This window comes from Falco rusticolus, chromosome 8 (assembly GCF_015220075.1).
Source record: "Falco rusticolus isolate bFalRus1 chromosome 8, bFalRus1.pri, whole genome shotgun sequence".
NCBI lineage: Eukaryota > Metazoa > Chordata > Aves > Falconiformes > Falconidae > Falco > Falco rusticolus.
The window spans coordinates 5,067,649-5,091,717 of record NC_051194.1 but is presented as its reverse complement, the minus strand read 5'-3'; the positions used below and the strand labels follow the sequence as shown (position 1 = coordinate 5,091,717).

At 47.8% G+C, this 24,069-nt stretch overlaps 1 protein-coding gene across 4 annotated transcripts in view; it reads left to right on the top strand.

The window, feature by feature from the left end:
• The window catches only part of KLHL3 (kelch like family member 3), a 57,013-nt gene that overhangs the window by 20,787 nt on the left and 12,157 nt on the right, over positions 1–24,069 (top strand). For 3 of the 4 annotated variants that reach the window (XM_037397127.1, XM_037397129.1, XM_037397131.1), the window contains exons 4-11: positions 433–554; positions 9,828–9,990; positions 12,974–13,083; positions 17,484–17,600; positions 18,586–18,735; positions 21,367–21,484; positions 22,212–22,409; positions 23,235–23,336. In XM_037397127.1, the coding sequence (XP_037253024.1) occupies positions 433–554; positions 9,828–9,990; positions 12,974–13,083; positions 17,484–17,600; positions 18,586–18,735; positions 21,367–21,484; positions 22,212–22,409; positions 23,235–23,336 (1,080 nt within the window). The remainder of the gene's footprint in view (positions 1–432; positions 555–9,827; positions 9,991–12,973; positions 13,084–17,483; positions 17,601–18,585; positions 18,736–21,366; positions 21,485–22,211; positions 22,410–23,234; positions 23,337–24,069) is intronic. The other variant, XM_037397130.1, reaches the window with a different exon arrangement.

Genomic DNA, 24,069 nt, shown 5'->3' with positions numbered 1-24,069 from the left:
AAAATTTCTAAAAAATATAGTACCTATATAAAATATACATATTTTTTAAAAAGCCCTCCTAAGATTTGTCCACAGTCTCTTTGAGTCTCTCCCTCTGCTGAGACATGGTTGAGGGTCATGCTGGTTTTTTTTTTTTTTTCTTTAGCCCCTATATGTGTTTGAATGCAGGTGAACTATGCCAGATTCCTTTCTGGCAAGAAGTTGAGCTTGTTGCGTTTATTGTCTTATTTTATTTTACACTAATGTCTTCAAATGCTAAGATGTGTTTTAGGTGGCATTATGAGGCTTCTGGGAATCTTGCTGGTTGTCCTTTGATGGTCAGCGATAGCGCTAGGGTGGTCTTTTAGTCAAATACCAGGAGAATGTGCTGGATGTATGGGGAGCAATGTCCTGCAAAGCAACCTATAACTTCCCTTTTGAAATTAATTTCAGGAGACATGTCTGAAAGTAAAGCCAAGAAGATTGAGATAAAAGACGTTGATGGGCAGACGCTGAGGAAGCTGATTGATTACATCTACACTGCCGAGATCGAGGTCACGGAGGAGAACGTGCAGGTAGGCCTGGGTCAGCGGCTCCCGCGGAGACCCACATAAAAAGCTTGGAACTCGAAGGCAGAGGTCCTTTGGTAGCGAGTGATCTCTTCAGGCTGCAGAAGGTGAAAGGCTGAGCTTGAAAAGAGCTGCTTCCAGCCTCTGTTTAGTCTTGAGGCGCTTTGGTGCTTTCCTTGCGCTTAAGTCATGTTGCATTTGGGGTTTGTGTCGAGCTCGTGTAACGAGAGCAGGCACTTGCCTTCCAAGGAGCTGGGCTGGCTGGCGGGTCACTCTGTCGAAGGTCAAAATCAACTCAAACAAGCAGCGAGTCAAACGTTGTTCTAAGGGCATGGCAGAGGAATCTGGCTGTTGGTTTTTAGATTCTTCTGGGTAGTTTGTTTAGCAGAGCTTGGAGTCAAATGCACTGTACGAATGAGGGCATTCTTCCCCCCGTGTGTGTGCGCGCGCTGTCGTGAACTCCTTTGAGGTAAATATTTGTCCAGAAGTGGAAATAGTAATTCAGAAGCAGTCTAGGGATCAAGTTGGATGCTCAGGAAGACATTTCGCCATGTCACGTGGCTGTGGCTGCTGAAGTTTTCTCTTTCACTCTTATTTGTGGTAAGAAAACGGTTGTGCGCTTCGCCACTGATTTCTGGAAGGGACGTGGGATCTTACGTGCAGATGTGCTTTTTGGTTTGGCCCCATTATTGCTTGCAGGTGGCAACTTTCTTCTCTGTGACTTGAATCAGAGCACAGTCAGGGTGGGAAGGGACCTCCGGAGCTCACCCCATCCCCCCCCGCTGCAGCAGCTCTCCTAGAGCAGGACCCACCACGTCCAGGTGGGTTTGAATGTCTCCAGAGAAGGAGACCCCCCCCGCCTCGCTGGGCAGCCTGTGCCAGGGCTCCGTCACCCGCAGGGCAGGGAAGTTCTTCCTCACGTGGAGCTGGAACTTCTCGTGGTGCGGTTTGTGCCCGTTGCCCTTGTCCTGTCGCTGGGCACCACTGGAAAGAGCCCAGCCCCCTCCTCCTGGCACTCGCCCTGTAGATATTTGTAGCCATTGCTAAGGTCCCCTCTCAGCCTTCTCCTCTCCAGGCTGAACTCCCAGCTCTCCCAGCCCTTCCTCACCAGGGAGATGCTCCAGTCCCCCCATCATCTCCGTAGCCCTGCGCTGGCCCCTCTCCAGCAGCCCCCTGTCTCTCCTAAACTGGGGAGCCCAGCAGTGGATGCAGCACTCCAGCAGCCTCCCCAGGGCAGAGCAGAGGGGAGCATCACCTCCCTTGCCCTGCTGGCCACGCTCCTCCTGATGCCCCCCCAGACACCACTGGCCTTCTTGAAGGCTGGTCCATGGGCAGCTTGCTGCCCCGCAGCACTCCCAGGTCCCTCTCCGCAGAGCTGCCCCCCAGCAGGTCATCCCCAGCCTGTGCCGGTGCATGGGGTCATTCCTACCCAGGGCAGGACCCTACACTTGCCTTTGCTGAACTTCATCAAGTTCTTCACTGCTCAGCTCTCTGGCCTGTCCAGGTCTTGCTGAACAGCAGCAAAAGGGCACACTATCCCCTCATCCAGGTCACTGGTGCTTAAGTTGAATGGGACTGGACCCAGCACTGACCCGTGGAGAACACTGGTAGCTACTGGCTTCCAGCTAGCCTCTGCGTGCTGATTGCAGCCCCTGAGCTCTGCTGTTAGTTCTTGCTGTGGATGGGACATGCTCCTCTTCTGCCTCTCAGGGAGGATGCAGGTTGTTGCTGACCTGTCATTCTTCCTGCAGGAACCTGGACAAAACCCTGAGCTACGTCTGCTTTGCAGCCTAAGCCCTGTGCCATCCTTTGACCTGAGTCTGTGGGTGCCTTTTCTTGCCCCTTCTGCCCTCTGGTTTTACAAACCTGACTTTCTGGCAGTTGTCACATTGATAGGAGTGTGGACCCTGGTTGCTCTATGGTGAGGCTGAGGACCAGCGGTGAGGAGACCTTCAAGTTGCCGTTACAGCAAAGAAGCTGAGGTTCAGACCCAACCGTGAGTTGCTTGAACTTAGCTGTTGGCTGTGTAGCCCATGCTCAGTGTGTAGTCAGGGTCACCAGGAGGTGAGATACAGCGTTACTTCAGTGGGGAACCAGGCTGGAGTTCCTTGCACCTCTGGGATCTTCCATGGCTGGAGGAAAAATGACATTTACACGCTCGGGCTGGTCCCTCTTTCTGTGGGACATGTGAAGACTATATCCACATGCTTTCTGAAACGTATGCTTTCCTTCCACGCTGCTGGTGGTTAGGTGGCCCAGAAGCACCCACTCGGCATGTGGGACGTGCTGAGCTCAGGATACCATCTGGTGTGCTGGCCCCAGTCAGTCTGCCTTGAATGAAGCTTGCTTGGAGGGACTATGCGTGCTCTGGCTGTTTTCCCATGAGAACATTTCAGTGCTCGAGTACGTCTGCACCTGGCTGTGAGCAGCGCTGTGGGAGCTGGAGCAGGCTGGAGAGCCCGCTCAGTCCTGCTCCGTGCTGGCAGCGGAGGCTTGCCCAGGAGGTCTATGAAGAAGTCCAGATGTTACCTTTTCTGAGCAACTGAAAAGCTATTTTTATTTGTAATATCTAACCAAAGCGTACCTTCTGTGGCTTAGGGATTACAAAGAGTTAAAGAGCCCTGTCTATGTTTTGGCTTCCATCTCTCAGTAATACTAAGAAAATGTAAGTTTGGTGAACACTAAGGTTTGGGCATAGTTTCCCAATGTAGTAAAGCAGGTCCTTTTACCACAGGTTTTATTTAAATAACCACTCTCTGAGTAACTCTTTCAGCTGGAGATAAATTAATTCATGGGAACTAAGAAATGAAGCTGATCTAATACAAGATTAACTGATTAGTTTAGATTTTAATATGTGTTAAAATGTCCATGCCGAAAATGTTTTATGGAATTTAATATAATTTTGTGATGACACCAATAGAAAGTTTAAACAGGAACTTCCATTCTGTCTCTGGGCGTTCACCCGTGAATAGGTTAATATTCGCCAGGAAGAAAAACTTACAGTAAAGAGCTTTCTGGATTCATTGGAAAGGTTCACATCAGTGAAGGCAAACATGAACAACAAAATGCTAAGCTCCTTGCAGTCTCTGGTTTGGATTGGCAATGTCAGCCCTAGGAAGAAGTGAGGAGGTTTGGTCCCTTGCGCTGTCACATCCTTCTGCTGCGCAGCTTTGTGTCAGCCGCCCAGCTGGAAGGATGCTGCGGCAGTGCCTGTCTGGCTTCAGCAACGTTCCTTCGCAGTCTTGCTTGGGCATGGCAAGACTTTCTCTTTTCCCAGCAGGTATCTCCTGAGGGGGCTGCTATTGCTGTGTCAGGCACTCTGATTTTCTAGCAGGGCAAGGGTGCATTTTTAAAGGTTTTTTTCCAGACTTCCTCAACAGCTGGAAGAAGCGATGTCTGGGCATAGGTGCCAGGTAATTTCATTGTAGGTCCTACAAGAAAAAAGTTTGATAAATGGCAATAACTGAACAGGTGCAGCCAAGCTACCAAAATGTGTGAATAAATGCAAAGACAAGTTTGTATCTTCTTAATGAGCAAAAAAAACCCCAACCAAAAAAACCCAACAGAACTGAAATGAGAAAAAGATGAGCAGTAAATGTAACATGGAGTGCAGGAACGTGTGTTCCCAAGTGTGGTTAAATGCCGAGTGGTGCCTAGCACTTCACAACCAGAAGCCTTTGAACAGTATTTTTGTTGTTTCTTTTCTAAAAGAAACCTGTGTTGTTTGGGTTTTTTTTGGGTTTTTTGGTGGTTTTTTTTCCCTTTTATGAGCCTGTTATGGCTTTCAGGAAATGAGTCTCTTTTTCTAAGCACGTATTTTTGTAGCTAGTTGTCATTTTGTTGCGCAAAGTGTTTGGTTTTGTTTTTTTTTTTTCTTTTTTTGTTAGCTTTTTTAAAGGAAGGAAGGATGTATGTATGAAAAGGGTCAAGCCTGTACGGTCAGTTCCAGTCATCATCTGTGTAGTGAATTTACGGGGGGAAATTCATGCATTTTCTCCTCAACAGTGGTCCCAGGTGTGCAGGTAAAGAGGATTTTCAGTCCACTGTAGCTCCATGAAAGACAGCACTGAGCACATGTGGGAGCAAATATGCTCTTCTAGCTCTGGTGGTGGTACATGAGTGAGAATTGCCCAGACAAATGCATTTCTGCTTTATGCATTGGAACTATTGGAACTTCATTTTTAGAGTGAGATTTCAAGACAATATAGATGCACTAGTAGGAGGCCGTAGGGATGATGAATGATGGAGAGACTTCTGTGCTGAGCAGTGTTTTGCCTCTGAACACATACCTGGGATTTAACCTCCCACTTGTTTGGAAGGCGTGGAGCAGAGGAAGAATTTCTGTCTTCACTGCAGTCATGTTGTAGTCTCAGGAAAAATCCACCCTGGGATTTCTGTCCCTGCTGCCTTCTGTTCCTTTTCTGTTGCACCCCACATCAGGGTTGGTTGTAAAGATTCACATGCCTGACAAAAAAACTCATTCATGTGAAGGTGCAGCTTAACAAATTTATTTGGAAGGAAGTTGTGCCATGCAGTTTCTATAAAAGTGAGAAAAACTAAAGTGAGCGACTCAGGGAAGTTCATAGATGCTTACACGCAGCCCTGGTTGGCTTCCATGGAAACCACGTGCACATGTCCAACAGAGCACAGGACCTGCTGCTCCCTACCTGTACGGAACAGCTGGCTGTGGTAACATACTGGTTCCTTCGATTTTTCAGTTAGGTCTTGATTCTGCAGCTGAACTGGCTGCGTTACTGCTTGCTTTGCAACACTCGTATCAAACCTGCTAGGTCAGTGAAGAGCGATGGGAGCAAAGTCCAGAGATGGATCATCGTGGTGTCCTTCAGCAGAGCTGAAAGAAGAGGAGATTTGGGACCTGGACGTCTCTGGCTGTAGACAGTGAATACAGTCCCTCTCCAACGAGTCCCGCCCACCCTTACTGATGGTCCTTAATTACTTGCAGGCAGCCTGAGAATTACCCTCCCAGTTAAGAAAGTCATTACCATTATGTTGTAATGATTCCCTGGGAAAAGTCCTGATTAACCTGATTTCACAATTAAATTCTTAAAAATGAGGTGCAGTGTACCACGTGTATGATGTGTCCTTGTGTACTATCACAGTTCGAGATCAGACTCTTATAGGAAGAACGAAATCTGAAATGAGCTGTCTGGAGGAAATAGATATTGAAACCGTCAGCTTTGCAGACATAGTAATTATAATAAAAAATGGCTTGAGAAAGGAGGAAAAAGGCTTTGCTAGAAGCTGTAGCATTTCCTTGTCAGAAGCGTGCTGCTGCACCGCAGCTTTCCCTAGGGACTGAGGGCTCCACAACAAGGAAGGAGAGTATCCGTGGCAGATGCAGTTTTGATGATAAAGGGGTGATAAATGGGTCAGTTCATCTCCCTTCCCCCTGCTCGTTCCAGAAGCTGCAATGACAGTAGGTGCAAGCCCCGGCTGAGGCAGAGTGCCTTTCAGGTCAGCTTTGGGAGACGCAATAAATCAGGGCTGCCTTCCTCCCTGGAGCCAAAGCTCCTTGCCATGCATCGCCCTCCCGGAGCGCCAGGCTGGGTGTCAGGGCTGGCTGCTCGGGGGTTTTCCGAGGCCCATGGAAAGTCTTTTAAATTGGATTGGCCTAATAGAAGGGTGAGGAGAAACTTGTGGATGTGGCACCAGAGGACTACGCTGTGTCTGAGGGGTGTGTCTCCATGTTTTCATCCCGCTTTTTAACCAAGGGACGGTGTATCTGCTCTGTGCGGTGACGTTGGAGAAGGTGGAGCAAGCAGGAGGGAAGCTGCGAGTTGCTCCCGTTTTCTCCATTGCCTCTATAATCCCTGGTCCTTCTCCCTGTGCTGGGCACTGGTGGGGCCACACCACGACCCCTGGGGTCAGTGTCGGGCCCCTCACTCCCAGAGGGACGCTGAGGGGCTGGAGCGTGTCCAGGGACGGGCAGGGGGCTGGGGAAGGGGCTGGGGCACCAGCCTGATGGGGGGTGGCGGGGGGAGCTGGGGGTGCTCAGCCTGCAGAAGAGGAGGCTCAGGGGGGACCTTCTCGCTCCCCACAGCTGCCTGACAGGGGGGTGTAGGCAGGGGGGGTCGGTCCCTTCTCCCAGGTGACAAGTGACAGGACAAGAGGAAACTGCCTCAAGTTGTGCTGGGGAGGTTTAGGTTGGAGATTAGGAAAAAATTCTTCACGGAAAGGGTGGTCGAGCACTGGAACAGGCTGCCCAGGGAGGTGGCGGGGTCACCTGGAGGTATTTAAAAACGGTGTTGATGCAGTGCTTAAGGTCGTGGTTTAGTGGAACTTGGCAGCGCTGGGTTAACAGTTGGACTGGATCTGAAAGGTCTTTTCCAACCTAAATGATTCTGTGATTCTGTGCCTGCTCCTGGCAAGGTTTTGTGGCTCCCTGATCCCATCACACCTGCCTCTGCCTGGGCTGCTGCATCCCAGGTGGAGCATTTAAGTAGAAGCACCGTTGTTCACCCTCTGCACTGCCTGGTAGCGCCTGGGGAGTGATAAAGCCTAATTGCCTTCCTTGCACTGAAAAGCCACATTACAGTAATGTAGTTTTATCTCCCCTACTTGTGCAGTTTAGTGCTCTTCATTTCAACCTGAGTATTTAACCTGCCTTGCAAACACAAAATCTGCTTGTTTCTCTGGTCACGGCTTTCCCTGGGAGGGTGCTTGGGAGCTGTCTCGTTGGGGCAGATGTGCAGTCCCAGCTGTGGCCCTGGATGTGCTGCTGAGGATTACAGCCAGGACGCTTATTTGGCTTCCCATTTGACAAGCTGTCAAAGCTGTTCCTAAGCTTTAATACGTCCACTGCCCTGGGGAAATGCTGCTCTCCCAGTCTTGCAAAGGGAGGAATGGTGTAGGTTAACTTTTGGCCCAGGTTACCTGGGAGGCTGTGTCGGAGCAGGGAAATATCCCCATCTCTGAAGTCTAGCGTTAATGTCCTGCCTATCGAGTGAACCTTACAGCAACACAGAGCACCTTTGGCTGAAAGGTGTTTCTAGTTCAGAGACTATCAAAGTCTGTGAAAGTTTTTAATTGCAACGACAATGTTGTATAAAACTGGAGCTTGGTACAGAATCTGCAGAGCAAGAGAACACAGCTGGTGAACTAGATGGTTATGGATATATATGTATGTGTAGGTATATATACACGCACACACATATACATATATATATGCACGCACCCAGGCACCATGGATGAGGTTCTAGACATAACTTACATAACAAAGAAGTTAGACTCAGTAGTAATAGCAGATAATTTTGACATAGATTCAAAAGGCAGCTGGGTTTTGGTATGGAGGCTGATCGGCTAAAGAAGCCAGCTCTCTAAATTGTTCGCAGTGGTTAGAGCTCAAATATAAGAGCAAAATCCAAGCCAAAGTGAGTAACTTGCCTGGATGTTAATGGGCTTGCAGTTTGGTCCTGCTGCATGTTTAGGCAGGGCATTTCCTCTTGTTATTTCTAAAGGAAACAGACTTTGTACTAGCGGATATCCTTTGCTTGCTTTTCGCCTTCCCTGGTAAAAACAAGATGAGCGGTGAGACGTTCAACTGGGAAATAAGAAAGAGAAAACCCAGTCATCTCTTGATAGGCTATTTATATCCTACTTCTGAGAAGGATTATATGATAATGCCCAGTTCCCAATAGCTGCAGTGGTGTAAGGCTCCTTCTACACTGTCCTCTCAAGGCAGCACAAGGCTCTAATAACAGTACTAGGATGGGCAGGGGGCTGCAGCCCGTGGGTATTAGTGACGGTGGTGAGCACCTTCTGTTTTAGAGGCAATATCCCAAAACGTTCAAGGTAAGCAGCCCACCTGGATCTGCTGGCATGCACACTGGGTGGGTGGGCAGTGGACGGAGGAAGCTCTGTCTGGTACATGGCCAGAGGTAGTTTGCAGGGGATCTGACTTCTTTACCCAGCCTTTCTGCACCCCAGGTGCCTTTCTGCTGGTGTAAGGAGATGGTTCAGCTAGGTAGAAAGTGGTGCACAGCTAGGTTTCAAAAATGCAAGAGCGTTTCTATCTTGATTTAATCAAAACCACAAACTAATCTCCTCCTGGCATCAAGAGGCTTGGGCCAAAACTGTCTCCTGAGTTAATTGATTTCTTTTTTTTTATTGTTGGCTGTTGGGGTGGCTGCTTGGCAGCAGCCAGACGCTGCCGTACAGCTGGGCTGGAGCTGGAAAGTGGCTTAGAAAAGACCTGGAGCAGGTTGTGAGTGTCCTGCCCTGATGTGGAATGGGACTGTGAGGGCAGGTGGGCAGGGACAGGGAGGGGACATCTTTTTCCCTTCCCTGCCATCGAGATCCGGGGAGGTGAATGCTCTTAACCTATTGGTTATATTTAACAGCCGCTTATTTTTTTTGAATTGAAAATAATTTTCCGGAAGTCTGTGCTCAGATGGTGAGCACAGATGCCTAGATGGAAGGACATATGTGAAGCAGCCAGAGCTACGGAATTGCTAGGATTAGACACGTCTGCAGTTGCTGTACGACGTAAGGAAGCAGCTGATGTCACAGGCCTCAGAGGTGGTTTTTCCAGCAGATGTCACATTCCTCATCCACTTCTGTCTCCCTTTTCTGCACTTAGTTTTATAGATACAAAGCAGTACCCCATTTTCAGGGGCAGTCATGAAGCACAAGTGTCCACAGCATTTTGTGTGGGTGAAAACGAGGGCTGTTGGTTTGAATAGTTGCCCTCATCTTTCCTGAGAGCCTTGCTGTCCCCCAAACCTGCTTGAGCTTCTGTGCACTCCCTCTCATATACAGCAGTTAGGGCACCTGCTCGCAAGCCAACATGGTTTTGGTTTTTGTTGGAAATAAGAAAGTTCAAGGTTTCAAGGACTGCTGGGCTGTGATGGGTTTTGAGTGTGATGGTAATGCACATAAATAATATCAAGCTCTTCAGGGAAAAAAAAAATGAATCTGTGTGCAGGACCTGCCTGCAGCAAAGTCAGAAATTCAGGTGCATCTGCGGTTGCTTGTGTTTTGCTGTCACTTTACCTGCCTTGAAGTCTTGTGGGGAGAAGATGTGAGGTGAAGAGCTCTGCTTTTAGCCCAGCATGACACGGCTGGTTCTGTCTTTCAGAGCACGGATGGGGATCTTCTGCACATAGACAGGGCTAAAACTTAACCCTTCATTCTTGTACACCACAGGGAAATTGCATCTGATTCCCTTCTTGTCTGAAGGGAAATTGCATCTTATTTGTGCAAGCTGTGAATCAAACTTTCTTTGTTGTTAACTCTAATTTTCCTTTCTTGCCTTTGCAGGTTTTGTTGCCAGCTGCTAGTTTATTGCAACTGATGGACGTTAGAAAAAACTGCTGTGACTTTCTTCAGTCCCAGCTGCATCCCACAAACTGCCTTGGAATCCGAGCTTTTGCCGACGTGCACGCGTGTACCGAACTGCTGCAGCAGGCAAATGCCTACGCAGGTGAGGGAAGGGTTGTCCGCTTGTTGGGTTAAACCTGCTTCCAGGTACAGCGACTCGTAGGTTGAGCAAGATCAGCACGTCCTGGTTGGTCTCCTTGTGCTTCTGGTATTGAAGCAGAGAAGGGACTACTTGGCTGGGCTGTAGGCTTGTAACTTTCTGTCATGCTGCAAATTGTGAAATGTGGTTTGGTCGCAGGGGAGCACCTAAGGAGGTAAAAAAACCTGATTCCCTGGATCCTAGCCCACAGAAGAGTTCCTTAGTAAGTTCCTAGTAAGCTCTTGGCTGCCTGTTCAATAGCACAGTGTTGGCATGCTGGTGTCCTCCCCGTGTGTGCTGCCCTATGAGAGCAGTAGGCAATGCTGGAATAAATGTGGGAATAAACGACACCGGGCAAAATGAAATCTTGTGAGTGGGAGCATTCAGCTAAAATTGTTACGCAGTTTGAGCCTCTGATCTGTGGAGCAGCGGCCACTTACCCCAAGGGTGAATAGGCTTGTTTCCTTGAGAGTGGACGTGTGTGGTTGCAGTAAGTAGGTACAGGCAACAGCTTTCAGCATTCCTCCTCTACGTTGTAAATGTAAAGCTGTTCCCAGTGGCCCTATGCTCTTAGCTCCCCAGTGCTTTCCAGTCTCCTCCGGCAGGGTTGCCCTTGACATCTGCTTGGGAGAAGCTGGTAGTTTTCTCTACTCAGTTTGGGTTTCTGCATTTTTGCCTATTTGTATAGGGAAAAATACACCTGCTGTCTCCCAGAGCACCTGCTCTGTCCTGCAGCATTTTCCTTGGTACGGTTTTGTCCTTAATTGGACCATAAGTAGGCTCAGTGGAATTAAAATGTGCCCACCAAGCCCTCCCCTATTCTCCTGCAAATAAAAGTAAAACCTTTTCAGCTGCTCCGGCTGTATTATCCCCTGGAGGAAAAGGTACTCTGGAAGGAATGGTTAATTGTATAAAGGCTTGCTTGTAATATCTCATTATCCTTGCTTCCAGGCCCTGTTTAATCTTTAACCCAACAAGCAGTGCATTCACTGTATATTTATTTGGTTGTTTGGCAATTAGAAAGTCTGCTTTGTTGTTTTATTGGCCTTCATAAGTCCCAGTTAGTACAACAGCCCATGTAATGTTAATGGAACTCCATTAATAAAAATGCCATTAAAATTCTTTTCACTATGTTGTTTATGTAACAGCATTAAATCAAGACAGAAGTCCCCAAGCCCAAGAGTCCAGGCATGCATGAGCTCAGTTACTTGGGAAATGGTTAGTTCTGGCCACTGGATGACTTCAGTAGGCTGAGGAGCCTTCTCGATACAGGCACAAGTTACTTTAATAAAATCAGTAAATATTTTTACTAGCTCCAACTAACAACAAGAGATCAAATATCTTTCTGCTACCAGATGCCCATCCAGAATGAATAGGGGATTGTGTCCAGAAGTCGGAGTGCATCCAGCTTACTGTGCGGGGAGCGTTTCCTGCTTCTCAAGTACTTGGGGCCAGAAGGGTTCATTAGATCTTATATATGATTTCCAGCATAACAGACTGTTAAACTTTATCCAGATACTGCCGGTTTTAGTCAGAGCCTTTGGCTTAGCTGTGGTGTTTTGGTCCCTGTTAGACCAAGCGGGGTCCATGGTGGGGGAAGCCCTAGTGCCCTCTGCAGCACTGGCATTGGTGCGAAGTTGTTCAGGTGCAATCCCCAAGGAGCTCCCTCTGGAAGTTATGCCAGCTTGTGTCCCTGTGGTGCTGCTTTTTGGCAGGCAAAGCACTTTGCAGATGTGAAAATTAGAGGCAGATCTTGCTGTGGAGGGAGCTCTTTGGGAACGTGAGTCTGAGCTTCTCAAAACTAAAGGGTTAGAGCTTGAAAAAAAGCTGCTTCAGATAAAGTGTCTGAGATTCGTGTTTCTGTATTTCAACCAAAGATAAATGGGACTCAGCAAATGGCAGGTGAGATTAAATTGGCATGTATATGTAACAAATGCTTTCAAAGCTAAAATTGTCTGCAACGGGCTAACAACGGTTTTGACCTAGATAGATTTATTTTCTAGAAAATAATTCTTTCCTAGTGCCCTCTGGCTAGATTTGACAGATTTGATGATCCTTTTTGGACCTGTATTGTAATTGCTTGTAATTCTTCCAGTTTGGGGTTATAAGTAGTGATGTCTATTTTGTTTTCAGGTAACTCCCCATGTTACAAGCATGGAGGGATTTGGAGGCAAAAAGGGAGAAAAAAAAATCTAAACAATTGCAGACTTAAGTGTGAAGGGGCAAAGCTGCTGGGGAAGATGGGTGCTGAGGGTTTGGAGCAGAAGAAAGGTTATTTACATATTTTGGGGAAAGAAGTAAAAGGTGGAAGGAGAGAAGGAGATCTGATCCCATGTACGTGCATGGGACGAGGATCCCTGTTGCCCACCTCTTTGCCTGCCCCCTCGCACATCCAGATTCAGCTGCGTGCCCTGGGATCCCTCACTATTTGCTGCTGAGTGTGTGCACCAAACTGATTCGTGTTAAAAATGGACTTTCCTTTGAGTACCTACTAATGTCGAAGATCCTTGCTGCGGTCTGTCACCCAAGTGTTGAGCAGATCTGATTCTGTCTAGCTTGTTGAAGTTGCTAAGAACTGAAATCTCGAGGTGACCAGGATATAGAAAGGTTACTCTAGAAAGGCATTGGCACTTTTCTCAGTTGCCGCTTCTACTCATATTTGCCCCTGGAAGGTACTTAGTGGCTTTGCAGAAAGTTGAGTTCCCATCCAGCGTCATTTATGAAAGTGTCTTGTGGGGTTTGTGTTACTTGAAATAACATCACATTTATTTAATCTGCTCTGATGCTATTTTCTGTTTTTGTTCTGCTGTGCAGTTGCAGTGTGTTGTTTGTCTCGGGTGCTCAGAGCTGTAATAATTGCGGGTCTCTGAATGCTGTAGTCCTTCCATTGACTTGAAGCATGGATTTCATTATAATTTTCTGTTCCCCCTTTTCATTTGTTGAACAGAGCAGCACTTCCCTGAGGTGATGCTAGGAGAAGAATTTCTTAGCCTTAGTCTGGACCAGGTTTGCAGTTTAATATCAAGTGACAAGCTCACAGTCTCCTCTGAAGAAAAGGTACAGTAAATTGTATAGCAACAGTGAATGTAAGAATGCTGGAACGTCTCTAGATCTTACGTCAGGACCTGCTCTCATGTTATGCTCTTAGGGGCCATTTTCCAACAGAGATCGCATGAAAGGAAAAATGAAAAATAACATGAATCCTAAAAAACACATAAAAATGACCCTCACTTGGTTGTTCTTTGCGGGAAGTAATGATTCTCAGATCCATATCACTTCCAAAGCCCCTGGAGGCCGGGACCGAATACCTTCCTTCTCTGGAAAGCTAGGAACCTCCCATCTGCTGTTGTGTAAAGCTCTTATTACCTGCTGTAAAACCTCAAAAAAGGTGAATTTCATTAGGCCAGGGAGGAGCATTGGCTTCTGTTGTATGTCAGGCAGAACGGCTACAACCAGAAAGGAAGGAAACAAACTTTTTTTTCTAACATCAGCGGTGTTTTTAAGGGAAGATGGGGAAAAAAGGCACCGTTTGATGTTGTGTTGTGGTTGAAATGCTCAGCACATCTTGTGTAGTCCTGGGAAGGTGGCTGACTGGTGGTTGTGTGGTACCTGGTGAACACCAGGTCCAGCCCCTTTCTCCTACTTGGGCTTCTTGCACGACCTGCAGCAGGTTTCTGGGGAGAGGTGTGTGCCTCGAGTCCTTCAGCTCGCTCCACATTGTCCTGCGGGGAGATGGACGCCCGTGGGAGGCTTTGGGAGAGCTTGAGGATTACGTGGCTAGTAATTTCAGGACCCGTGTTGAATGCCTGTGTTTTGGTGGGATGGGGCTGGACCTGGGTGTGCTTGGTCCTGCTGGTCTGCGCTGGGCTGGTCAGGCTGCACGTCCAGGTGCGTGCACCCATCCTGCCCGGCCCCTCCGGGCTGCAGGCATGCAGGTGCTTGGGTGCCCATAGGGACCGTGAAGCTTGCCAGAAAACCTGCACCATGTGAGGTGTGAACGCAGCGATGCTTCATTCAGATCCTGAGCCAGCAAACTCGGAGGCTCCGGGAGCACGTTTCCGCAGACGTGGGGCTCAGCGTGGGCGTCTCAGTGGGGTGCTGTGAGGTACCACATGGGCAGGGCCACAAAGGGGGAAAAACAAATGGCACAAACCTGCAGTAGAATTGCTTTGCATGAGCCAAGCAGCCTGCAAAGGGAAGTGCAAGTTTAGTGACGAATTTTTCCAGTCCTGTGCAGCATTGTTGAAAAGCTTTTATTGGCCTTGTGCCCAGGGAAATCAAAGCACTCCCTCCCTCACCCGAGCTTTATACAATCAAACCCAGTATTTCTTTAGCTGGTTGTGAAAGTTGAGAATGCAAGGCAGTGGAAGGAAATGTAAGCATAAGCTGCATGTTCAGAACAACAGATACAGAAGTCTGGAGAGAGGCAGAGAATGGGGTTGGAAAATAAACATGAAATATGTGCTGGAGTCCAAAGAAGTGCTGAAAATTGAGGACAGACTTGTAGGCTGCTGTTTTATGTTGGCTTCATGACAGACAAGCAGTTTTCCTGACCTTTATCCTTCCTATCTGCTAATGCATGAAACTTATATTATAAAGAAATAAATATGTATATATATAAAAGTGTATATATGTGTGCATATGTATCTATGCATTCATTCACATCTATCTAGCTACGTGTATGCATGTGCACCTGTGATGGATAGATAACTATTTTTAAGCAACAAGATGTTGTAAGTAGTCAAATACTTCAAACATCTGAGAGCTGAACTGTCACAGCCAGATGTCATGAGAGGCTCTCACCGTGTCTCGCGCACGTTCTGCAGCCTGGGAGCCAGAACGTTGCCGTCCCTGGGTCACTGGAAAGTGTTATAGCCCAGTCCTGCCAGGGCCAGCCGTCCAGAAGGGGCTCCTGCTAACTCAAAACAGTGATGAAATAAATTTTTTTTAAAGGATTGGGATTTTTGGATTGGGGATTTCACAGAGTCCATTAATCGCCTCGTCGTCTCACACTGCTAACGTGCAGTAGAAGCTGATGCACGGTTTGGTCGTCGCTCCTGGGAGTATCTAACAACTGGATTTTTGGCTGAAGAGACTGGGAAAACATCTGGGCTTGCCTTTTGCTTAGGTAGGGTGCAGAAAGGGGATACTCCAGGCTTTTACCCTTCTATTCCATAGAGTAGGAAATCTGCTTCTCCCAAGCTCGGGACTGCTCCTACAGCCAGGCAGGTGCCAGCCGCCCGCTCAGCCCGTGCCTCTGCTGGGAATAAAGCCGTGTGGGTAACTGCTTCATTTCATCACACCCTGGCAGCGGGTCTCGCTTGGCTGGAAAAACCCGTCTCCTGGGGGAGCGGCAGCAGCTGCTCAGGGTCTGCAGCGGGCACGGTGTGCCGAGGGCGGGCATGGCAGCGGTGGAAACAGATGTGGCCTTTAAATAGAGATATTGCTGTCTTGGATTAAGATTTCCACCCCCCCACCCCCCTTCTTAGAAAATTAGGAATCGTAGCCAACGGGAGGTGCCAGAATCTGATTTGTTTAAAAAATTCTGTTATTTTTAGAGTAGGCACAGCAGGGTATCATCAGTGTATGCCTAACCCAGGAGCGGTCTCCAGCACTGAGGAATCTGTTTATTCCTCGTGCCCATTTGCTTTTCCTTCCATTAAGACTCGTTCACTGTCATCTCGGTCGGTAGCTGGGCCTGTCCCCGTCCTGTGACCTGGTCTGTAGCTCAGCATTTGTGCAGGAGGGGTTAATGAAAAGCATGTTTGTTGGCTAAACAGTTGCTTTATGCTCCTTCCAGGCTCATTTGCAATCAAAAATCTCACAACCACCTAAGTTTCTACTTTAAATGCCTTGTAGCCACAGTGAAATTGTTTGTTTGTTTATTTTCATTTAAAAATACTTAAAGGTTCTGCAGCAGTTACTTCCCTCTGCATTTGCTGGGGTTTGATTACACAGCTCCCTGTTGCTTAAATCCTCATTGCAGTGTCCTGAATTCCAAAGAGTTTGTTTGTTGGCATAGGAAATGAGGCTGGTGCTTTACTGATTTTTTTTTTTTTTAATTTTTTTTAAATATATAGTTTAGCCTAAGAGGAAGAAACCCCTTTCCACTCTGGCCCTGCTCTTTGGGAGGACGCGTCAGCGGTGCCTCCTGCAAATACATTGGCCAGCAAAAGCTGGGGACTGAGAGGTGGTGCCCTCAGTTCTGGTTGATTTTGTCAAATTAGAGACCTTGGACCGAACAAAATGGTTTCTTGGGGAGTGATGGAAGGGATGGAAAGAAAGAAAAAAATATCTGTGCAAATTGGCCTGGCCATTGGGTGACCCTGGAGGGAAGCTGAAGCCAAGGGCACTTGCTGAGCGTGCTGGGGCAAAGCCAGCGATGCTTTTCGGGACAAGCACGGGAGGGCTGGGGTGTGTGGGAGAGGGCTGTGCTCAGCCCCCTCTGAGTAACTGGGTTGCAAGAGCGCTTGGGGAGTTTTGCCTGTAGATGTGAGTTAAGGGTCAGAATTTAATTCTGCCTCTGTGGGGAAACTCCACTGCAACAATCCAGGTCCTGCCACGCAGCATCAGCCCCTCTCCTTGCCTTGTCTGGTGGTTCGGGAATCCTCTCCTGCTCCCAGTGACATTTTTAGGGCTTTCTTCTGGGAGGAGTGAGGCTCGCAGTTATGTAAGTTATATAAGCACATGCATATTCATACGGGAGCCCACGTAGGATGCTTCTGCCTCATGCAGGGCTCTGCATGGCTCCTGCTGTGTGGGGTTGTTTGTGAGCTGTCCGTCACACAGCAAAGTTTGGATGCTTATCTGAGCTGGTTGGATCTGGGAGTTAAACTAAGATTTTGGTTCGGACCAGGAGTCCGGTGTGCCCTTGTTTCCCAGCTGGAGGATCTGGGTATTTTTAGCAGTGAAACACATGCGGTGCAGAGGCTCTGTGGCTGCAGGCAGGGGTTTTCCTGCGTGTGTGGTGAACTTGTCCGGAAGATTTTTTGGGTTTTTGTGGGGGGGCGATGCATGACCAGTGCAGTGATTAAATACGATGGTAAGCATAGTGACTTACTGTGTGGCCAGGCTCCTTCGAGAGGGGAGATCTCAGTTCCCAGGAGTAATCGTTGTGGGTGATTTCATGAATAACGTCTAGCAGGCTAATTAAGTTTCCTGGCTGCCTTCCAGTACTAATGTCCAAGAGGTATACAATTGTCCTGGCCACACGCTTAGCTTTGAGAGTGATACAGCACTTCTAGATGTGAAGTTGCTTATTAATATGCATGGTCAGCTCACCCCTTTGCTGCCGTGGTGCTTGTGCTCTGTGCATAGTCACGACTTTCTCATCTGTTTGATAGAGATCTTGCACCTCCTTCTTTCAGTACCGTAAAATCACAATGCTTCTGATTTTGGGTAGGTGACTGTGCGAGCCAGTTCTCTCTTCGCTGTTTAATTGTACTTTATCTGTGTAGGTCTTTGAAGCGGTTATTTCTTGGATAAATTATGAGAAGGAATCTCGCTTAGAGCACATGGCTAAACTGATGGAGCATGTTCGCCTGCCCCTTTTGCCCAGAGATTATCTTGTACAGGTTAGTCTGCAAATAAGTAATTAATACTTGCACTTAAGCTGCTGGTAGCTTCTTAATTCAATGGCATGGCTGTTTGTGTCTGAGATGGGTAATTTGGCATGTTGCTGAGTCTGTAAACAGAGGTATAAAAGGAAGATCTGGGTGGACTCCGAAATCAGTGTGTGTGTGCAGAAACCTTTTTGTAAATGTGACCTGTGCTCTGCCAGGCAGTGCCGAGAGCAGAGCTCCTGCTCCTCTTGGTGGAAGCATTTAGAAGTTAGTATGTTGGGATTTTTCACCCTGAAAATACCCAGGTGGTGGTGTTACAAGCTTGTGTGGTATTTTTCCCTAATGCGCAGGTAAATTAGCTTGGTGAAAATATATCACGTGCGATAATTTTGGCTTAAGATGTGTGCTGCGCATAGAGATGGGTCTGTGTGACTGGCAGGTGAGATGCTCGCTGGCGGTCTGACTTAGAGAGAATCAATCCCCAAAGAAGGGGTTGACATACAGGCTCTTTGACTACTGTGCTTTTACCACGTGTCTAAAAAAAGCAATACAATCAAAGTAAAATTGGTATTCACAAGATGAACCCATCATGTATTTTTTCCCCTCTCTTAACTATATTCTCTGATTGAGTAAACGGTGTTGCCTCTCCTTAAAAATTCTGACTCAAATAAAAGAAATTAACTTGCTTTGTACCCAGGTTCCTGGTGAATTCTCCTGCTGAATTAAGTGTCTGGCAGAGGGTGGTAAAATAGAGGGAGCACTGCTATGCATGAGTGATACTGGAAAAACGTGAGAAGCTTGGATGTTACTGCATGTGTTTCTTTGGGAAGAGCTGGAAGTCTGTGTGTGTCCTCTGTGTTTTGGTTTTTTTTTTTAAATATATTGGTACTCTGGAAGAGAAATTCCAGGTTTCATGTTCTTTCCACAAAGCTCCTTGTGACCTGTGCCACCAAGTACTTCAGTTTAAATGATCTTTCATGTGTGTGCGTCTTCTCAGACAGTTGAAGAAGAAGCTTTAATCAAGAATAACAACACCTGTAAAGACTTCCTTATTGAGGCCATGAAATATCATTTGCTTCCTCTGGATCAAAGGCAACTGATCAAGAATCCCAGAACAAAGCCAAGGACTCCCGTTAGCCTGCCAAAGGTAAGCAGGGTCTCTCGTTTCGTGTCACCTCACACCATATTACTGATGGCATTTTCTGTCTTTGAAAGGAGCTTGTGTACTCGCCACATTAATTCTTACTAACTCCATCATCGTTCTTTGAAGTGTTTTACTCCCTCCTCTGGTATCGCTTATGTCCACCACAGATAGGTAATTCGGTTGGACAAACTTAGATAAACCCTTAGCAGAAGCAATATCTCTGCTCCCAGGGGCAAGATCTGCCCTTGAATCATTTCGTCAGCCACAAGTGGTTTTGTGAGCGGCTGTTGCTCCTGGAGCTGCGGTTGGGGAATTGCTGCCCTGTGGAGCGGCAGCGGCAGCAGCTGCCTGGAGCGCCGGGGGGGTCGGCTGAGGTTTCTGCAGCTGGTAGCACCATCGTGGAGCCCTGCTGAGGGGGGGACGCAGCCAGGTGTCTTTCCTTTTCCCCGTATCCATCATCAGAAGCCAGGCCAGCAGGAAACAACGGCACCCAGACCCGCGGGCAGGAGGTCTGAAGCGATAGATTCAAAGCAGCTACTGAATAAACGATCCTTGTTACTCCCTGCGTTTATCCTGCAGGCGTGTGATGCTCTGTCCGCCACTTTATTAGTGAAGAAAAAAGTGACAACAGAAACTATTTTCCCTGTGCCCCAGGGATAAATGCGCTTTGGCACGATGTCTCTCAAGAGACTGCTGCTGAAGTTATCATTAAACATTTCGGAGATTGTAAGATGTCAAACCCACAATGTATTATTTTTCTAAGGACAAATCATAGGGAGCTTGGTTTGTGGCATGGTGTGTGAGATCCACGCTATGAGGGACTGTTCAGATGTTCAGATATTGAACTGTCCATTGAGCAATCGTGGTTCTGCAGCGTGTCAGCGTGTTGTGTCCTTTCCACCTGCTGGCACTGAGATGAAGTTGGTAGAACGTGACTTTGGGGGTACCATGAAGGGATGATGTGACCCTTGTTCAATGGCTAAAGTAGTTAAGGATAAAATGAACAGTGAACCAGCGAGTTCAGAGGTCTTCAACAACTTCTGTAGCGTAACCTCTAAGTACAAACCCAAATCTTCTGCAGGTCTCTCCTGCCGCCTTTTTAACTGTAAAGAAAGGGGGGAAGGTGATGATCTTCCAGCAATCCTATTACTGAGAAACTTTCATCTGGTCTGTTGCTCCCACTGGTGAGGGATTACCGTCTGCTGTGAAATCTCTTAATTCTGTAATCATGTGAAGCTCTGCAGCTTTCCATGGAAGACTGTTACACAACTAGTAGTCAGGCTGCTAATTTAGACTTTGTTTGCTTTCTAATGTCACGTTCTCATCTTTGTACATCAAACAGTCCACTATTTTCTTAACTTCAAATTCTTTAAATTGCTGTCTAGCTTTGTACTTTTTTAAAGCAACCGTGATTGGAGTTGAGCTCATTACCCGAGTGACCTCAAGTGACAATCTTATCCCCTCAGCTACTTGCAGCCACTGTGCAGAAGCTAAAGCTTGTTTCCCGTCTACTCTGGATATATTTGAAGCCCTGTTATCTTGCTTCTAGCTCCTTGGCCTTGTAAAAACCAGGTTGTTTTGGGTAATGTTTGCTTCTGCCAATTTGCTGTGATAAGGGGAACTAATCCTCCCTCTCGATAGGTGAGCAGGGTCGAAGGAAATGTGTTCAGAACAAAGTGCGCAGGTCGAGCAGTGTGTAGGTGCAGGAGGTCTGGACTCTGCCTGTGCACGTGCCCAGCTGGGGCTCAGCAGCGATGGGCAGCCCTCGAGCACTGAGGTTCAGGCTCCTGGGACCACTATCCCTGGACAAGTCAGTGAATCCATGGGGAGTTTGTCTTCTGGCGGCAGACAGGGCAGATTTGGGAAGGAGCACGCTGTGTGCTGTTCAGGTCTTCTCGCTTTTCCGCCAGCGTCCACCTCTTGCCATTGCTGGGAATGGAGTCTGGGGCTGGATGGACCTTCAGCCTGAGCTGGCAGAGCGCTTCTCACACTCCTGAGATTGCCCTTGATCACCTCACATAGATCTTCCCTGTCTGTAAAGAATTTAGGGTTTAATTACCGGATTTGCATCAATACATGTTGCAGCCAAAAGCTTTAATGAAGCTGACAAATCACTTCCTTTGGCAGCCCAGCACCCCGGGTCTTAATAGTCCTGGTGATTTCCCCGAGTGTCGTCTTCCCCGCAGGTGGCAATACAGCTGTCAGGTTTTATTTGCTAAGTGGCATCGATTATTTTTAGCACCACCATGGAGATAATGACTAAACAGTGGGCTGGCTGTGGAAATTACACTGGGATCTTCTTCACTTAAAAATACTTCTGCAGCGAGTCTTGCAGAAGTGTGCTGTGGTGTCAAGCAGTTTTGTGTTTCATGGGGAAACGGGGCAGGTTGCCCACGTTGGAAATGGTGAGGAAAGGTTAGGGGGCTGCCATACTTACTGTGCACTACAGTGAAGGTAACTTTTTTCCCCCTCGGAATAAATTGACTTAAAGAAGTGTTGCTGCAGAGGCTTCTAGTGGGCTTGCAGCATGTTTTTGGCAGCTACCCTTGACCAGATGTGGTGGTGGTTCCTTTGCAGAGAGCAGCTGCCTGGGCTGGTGTCTGAGGTTTCCTAGTTCTCGTCTTCCTTCTCCAGGTGATGATCGTGGTGGGTGGGCAAGCGCCCAAAGCCATTCGCAGTGTGGAGTGCTATGATTTTGAGGAGGAGCGGTGGGATCAGGTTGCTGAGCTTCCCTCCCGGAGATGCAGAGCAGGTAAATGGGAAAGTTTGCTGCAAAACCTTCTTTGTTTTACTAGTGCAGCTCTTCAGTGCTGGATGGATGTTCTCAGTCATCCCTTCAGCCTTCCTCTGTGCTCCTGGCCTCATGCAGCTCTTTCTTTTTGCCATTCCTTCCTCCTCTTTCCCTACAGACATGTGTCCTTCTCATTCAGGTGGATGCCCTGCTTGCTAGTGGGGTTGCTCCTGTCTGTCTGTCTTTCATCATCTCTCTCCTGGCTGCTCCTCCATCAGTGTTTCCCCTCCTCCTCCTGTCCTGCTGGCCTGGCAGCCCACAGGGATCCAGTTTTCCTTGCTGGTTTCCTCATGAAAATTAAAGGAGCTGAGTCAGTCCCTCTCAGTGCTGTAGAGTGGGTGATGGAGAGCAGATCTGTGAGTTAGGAGTGTTGCTCTGAAGACATCCAACAGGGTTGTGAATGCGGATCACCATTTGCTGTTCCCGCTGGCTCAGAAAACTACTCATTCAGGTGTGAAATCCATCTGTCCCTTATGTTGCCACGTATTTATGTACATTTCACCTTCCGTATGACACTATGTTTTATCATACTTGGCTCCAATGCTCTTAACCTGCAGAAAATGCCAAAGACTTGCCCACGTTCTGCTCTTCCCTGCTGTCCTACCTGCTCTGACAGACATCTGATGAGACACGCTTCCTGTACTGTTTGTAAAAGCTCCGTAAAAAAATCTCTCTCCTCTTTTGTCAGGTGTGGTATTTATGGCTGGCAATGTTTATGCTGTCGGGGGCTTTAATGGATCTTTGAGGGTACGGACGGTTGATGTGTACGATGGCGTGAAGGACCAGTGGACATCCATAGCCAGCATGCAGGAAAGACGAAGCACTTTAGGTGCAGCTGTGCTCAATGATCTCCTGTATGCAGTGGGCGGCTTTGATGGCAGCACCGGTAGGTGACTGAGCAAAAACCACCAGGCACTGCCTGACTTGCAGAGATGTTTTCAGAGACGCCTGCAAAGACTGCAGAGCTTTAGTGATGTTTCTGTGCCCTTCCTCTATGATTTTGTAGAGAAAGAGCCAGAGGCTGGCCTCCCTGCGTGTTACAGCTTGCCACGTGCGTGTTATGGTGCATCAGTAATCGCAGAGAAGTTCACCCGGGTCTTTTTCTTTAGTGATACAGTTCTTGCAGTCTCATTCTCTGTATGAATATGCTTTTTCTGGACTGAAAAGGGATTTTTCCTTGTTTTAGTTAAATTTTTCATAGCAACATGAATAAAGTGTCAGCAAGGCATCTTATGGGGTATGTGTGCCTGGGATTTGTCTTGGCATAACTGCATGTTTAGATTCACACCTCTGCTGTAGAGCTTTGCCACTTGGTTAAGCCCTGAACTATTTCAGCTGGTGATGAGTATGATGCAACAGGGTCTGGGGGAAGTTTTAAACCTTTGCATGGACATTTTGTAATGCTTGAAAGGACGTGGGACATTTGGCCTTGGAATCTGGACTCTGCTCCGTCTTGGTGTCCCCAGCGCATCAGAGGGGCAGCAGTCCCAGGGCAGGGGCGATGGGGTAACAATTTTTCCAGCTGCTGAAGAAGTGGCACTGACGCACTGGTCACAGCCTGGAAGGCAAGGGACTAGAAAACTGGGCTGCAGGAGTGTGGGGGGAATTACGGGCTTGGGAGGAGGTAGAAGGCAGATGAAAGTGCAACACCAATCTTTTTTTCTTCTCTTTTTTTTTAATTAGAAAACCTGTGTATCCCCTTTTTAACTAGGTCTGGCATCAGTTGAGGCCTATAGCTATAAAACCAATGAGTGGTTTTTTGTGGCTCCCATGAACACAAGAAGAAGCAGTGTTGGAGTTGGAGTTGTGGAGGGTAAGAAAATCAGCAGCTGTTTCCATCAAGCTAATGTTACTGTGTCAAACCGAAGCCTGAACGGTTAAGTGCAATAGGAGGGAACTGCAGGAACTGTTCTCTAGACCAGTTGGTAAAGATTTATTTTATGTGACGTAGTTGCTGCAGCTTTTTCCATTCTCCTCTTTATCTTAGTGAAAAATCATGTGTTGCTTTCCAAGAGCCTCAGACCCATATCAGACCAGCCCATGCCTCCTGTGAATGCCATTAGGTGTGTGCAGGTTTCTTTCAATCCTTATTCTTCCTGGGCTGCTTCTGGCCGGTGAAAACCAATGGCATTGTGCAGTGAATGCTGTTGCTATCAGCAGATAGTGTGTGGATGGAGTACCCATCACTGAAAATCTGCTCAGCAAGAGAAACAGGAGCATAGTTCATCCCACGGCCCCAAGCTGGTGGTTTGGCAGGAATACTAAAACCTGTGTTTATTGACATCAGGCTCGCCGGCATGCACAGCACGCTTTGCTCTGGTTCGTAAACGAGCAGGGGCTGACGGCAGCAAACACTGGTGCTGTGGCAGCTCGGGAGGCAGGCGGGTGGGTGACAGGGCGCTTGGAGGGAGGGGGCAGCTGCTGGCACCTGTGTGTCAGCACCAAACGCCAGTGAGCTGGAACTGAGCAGCTTGGTTTGGATCCGGGAGAAAGGGATGCTGAAGTAGGGATCTTTCCCTCCCTTAGCAAAATCAGTTGTGAAGCGA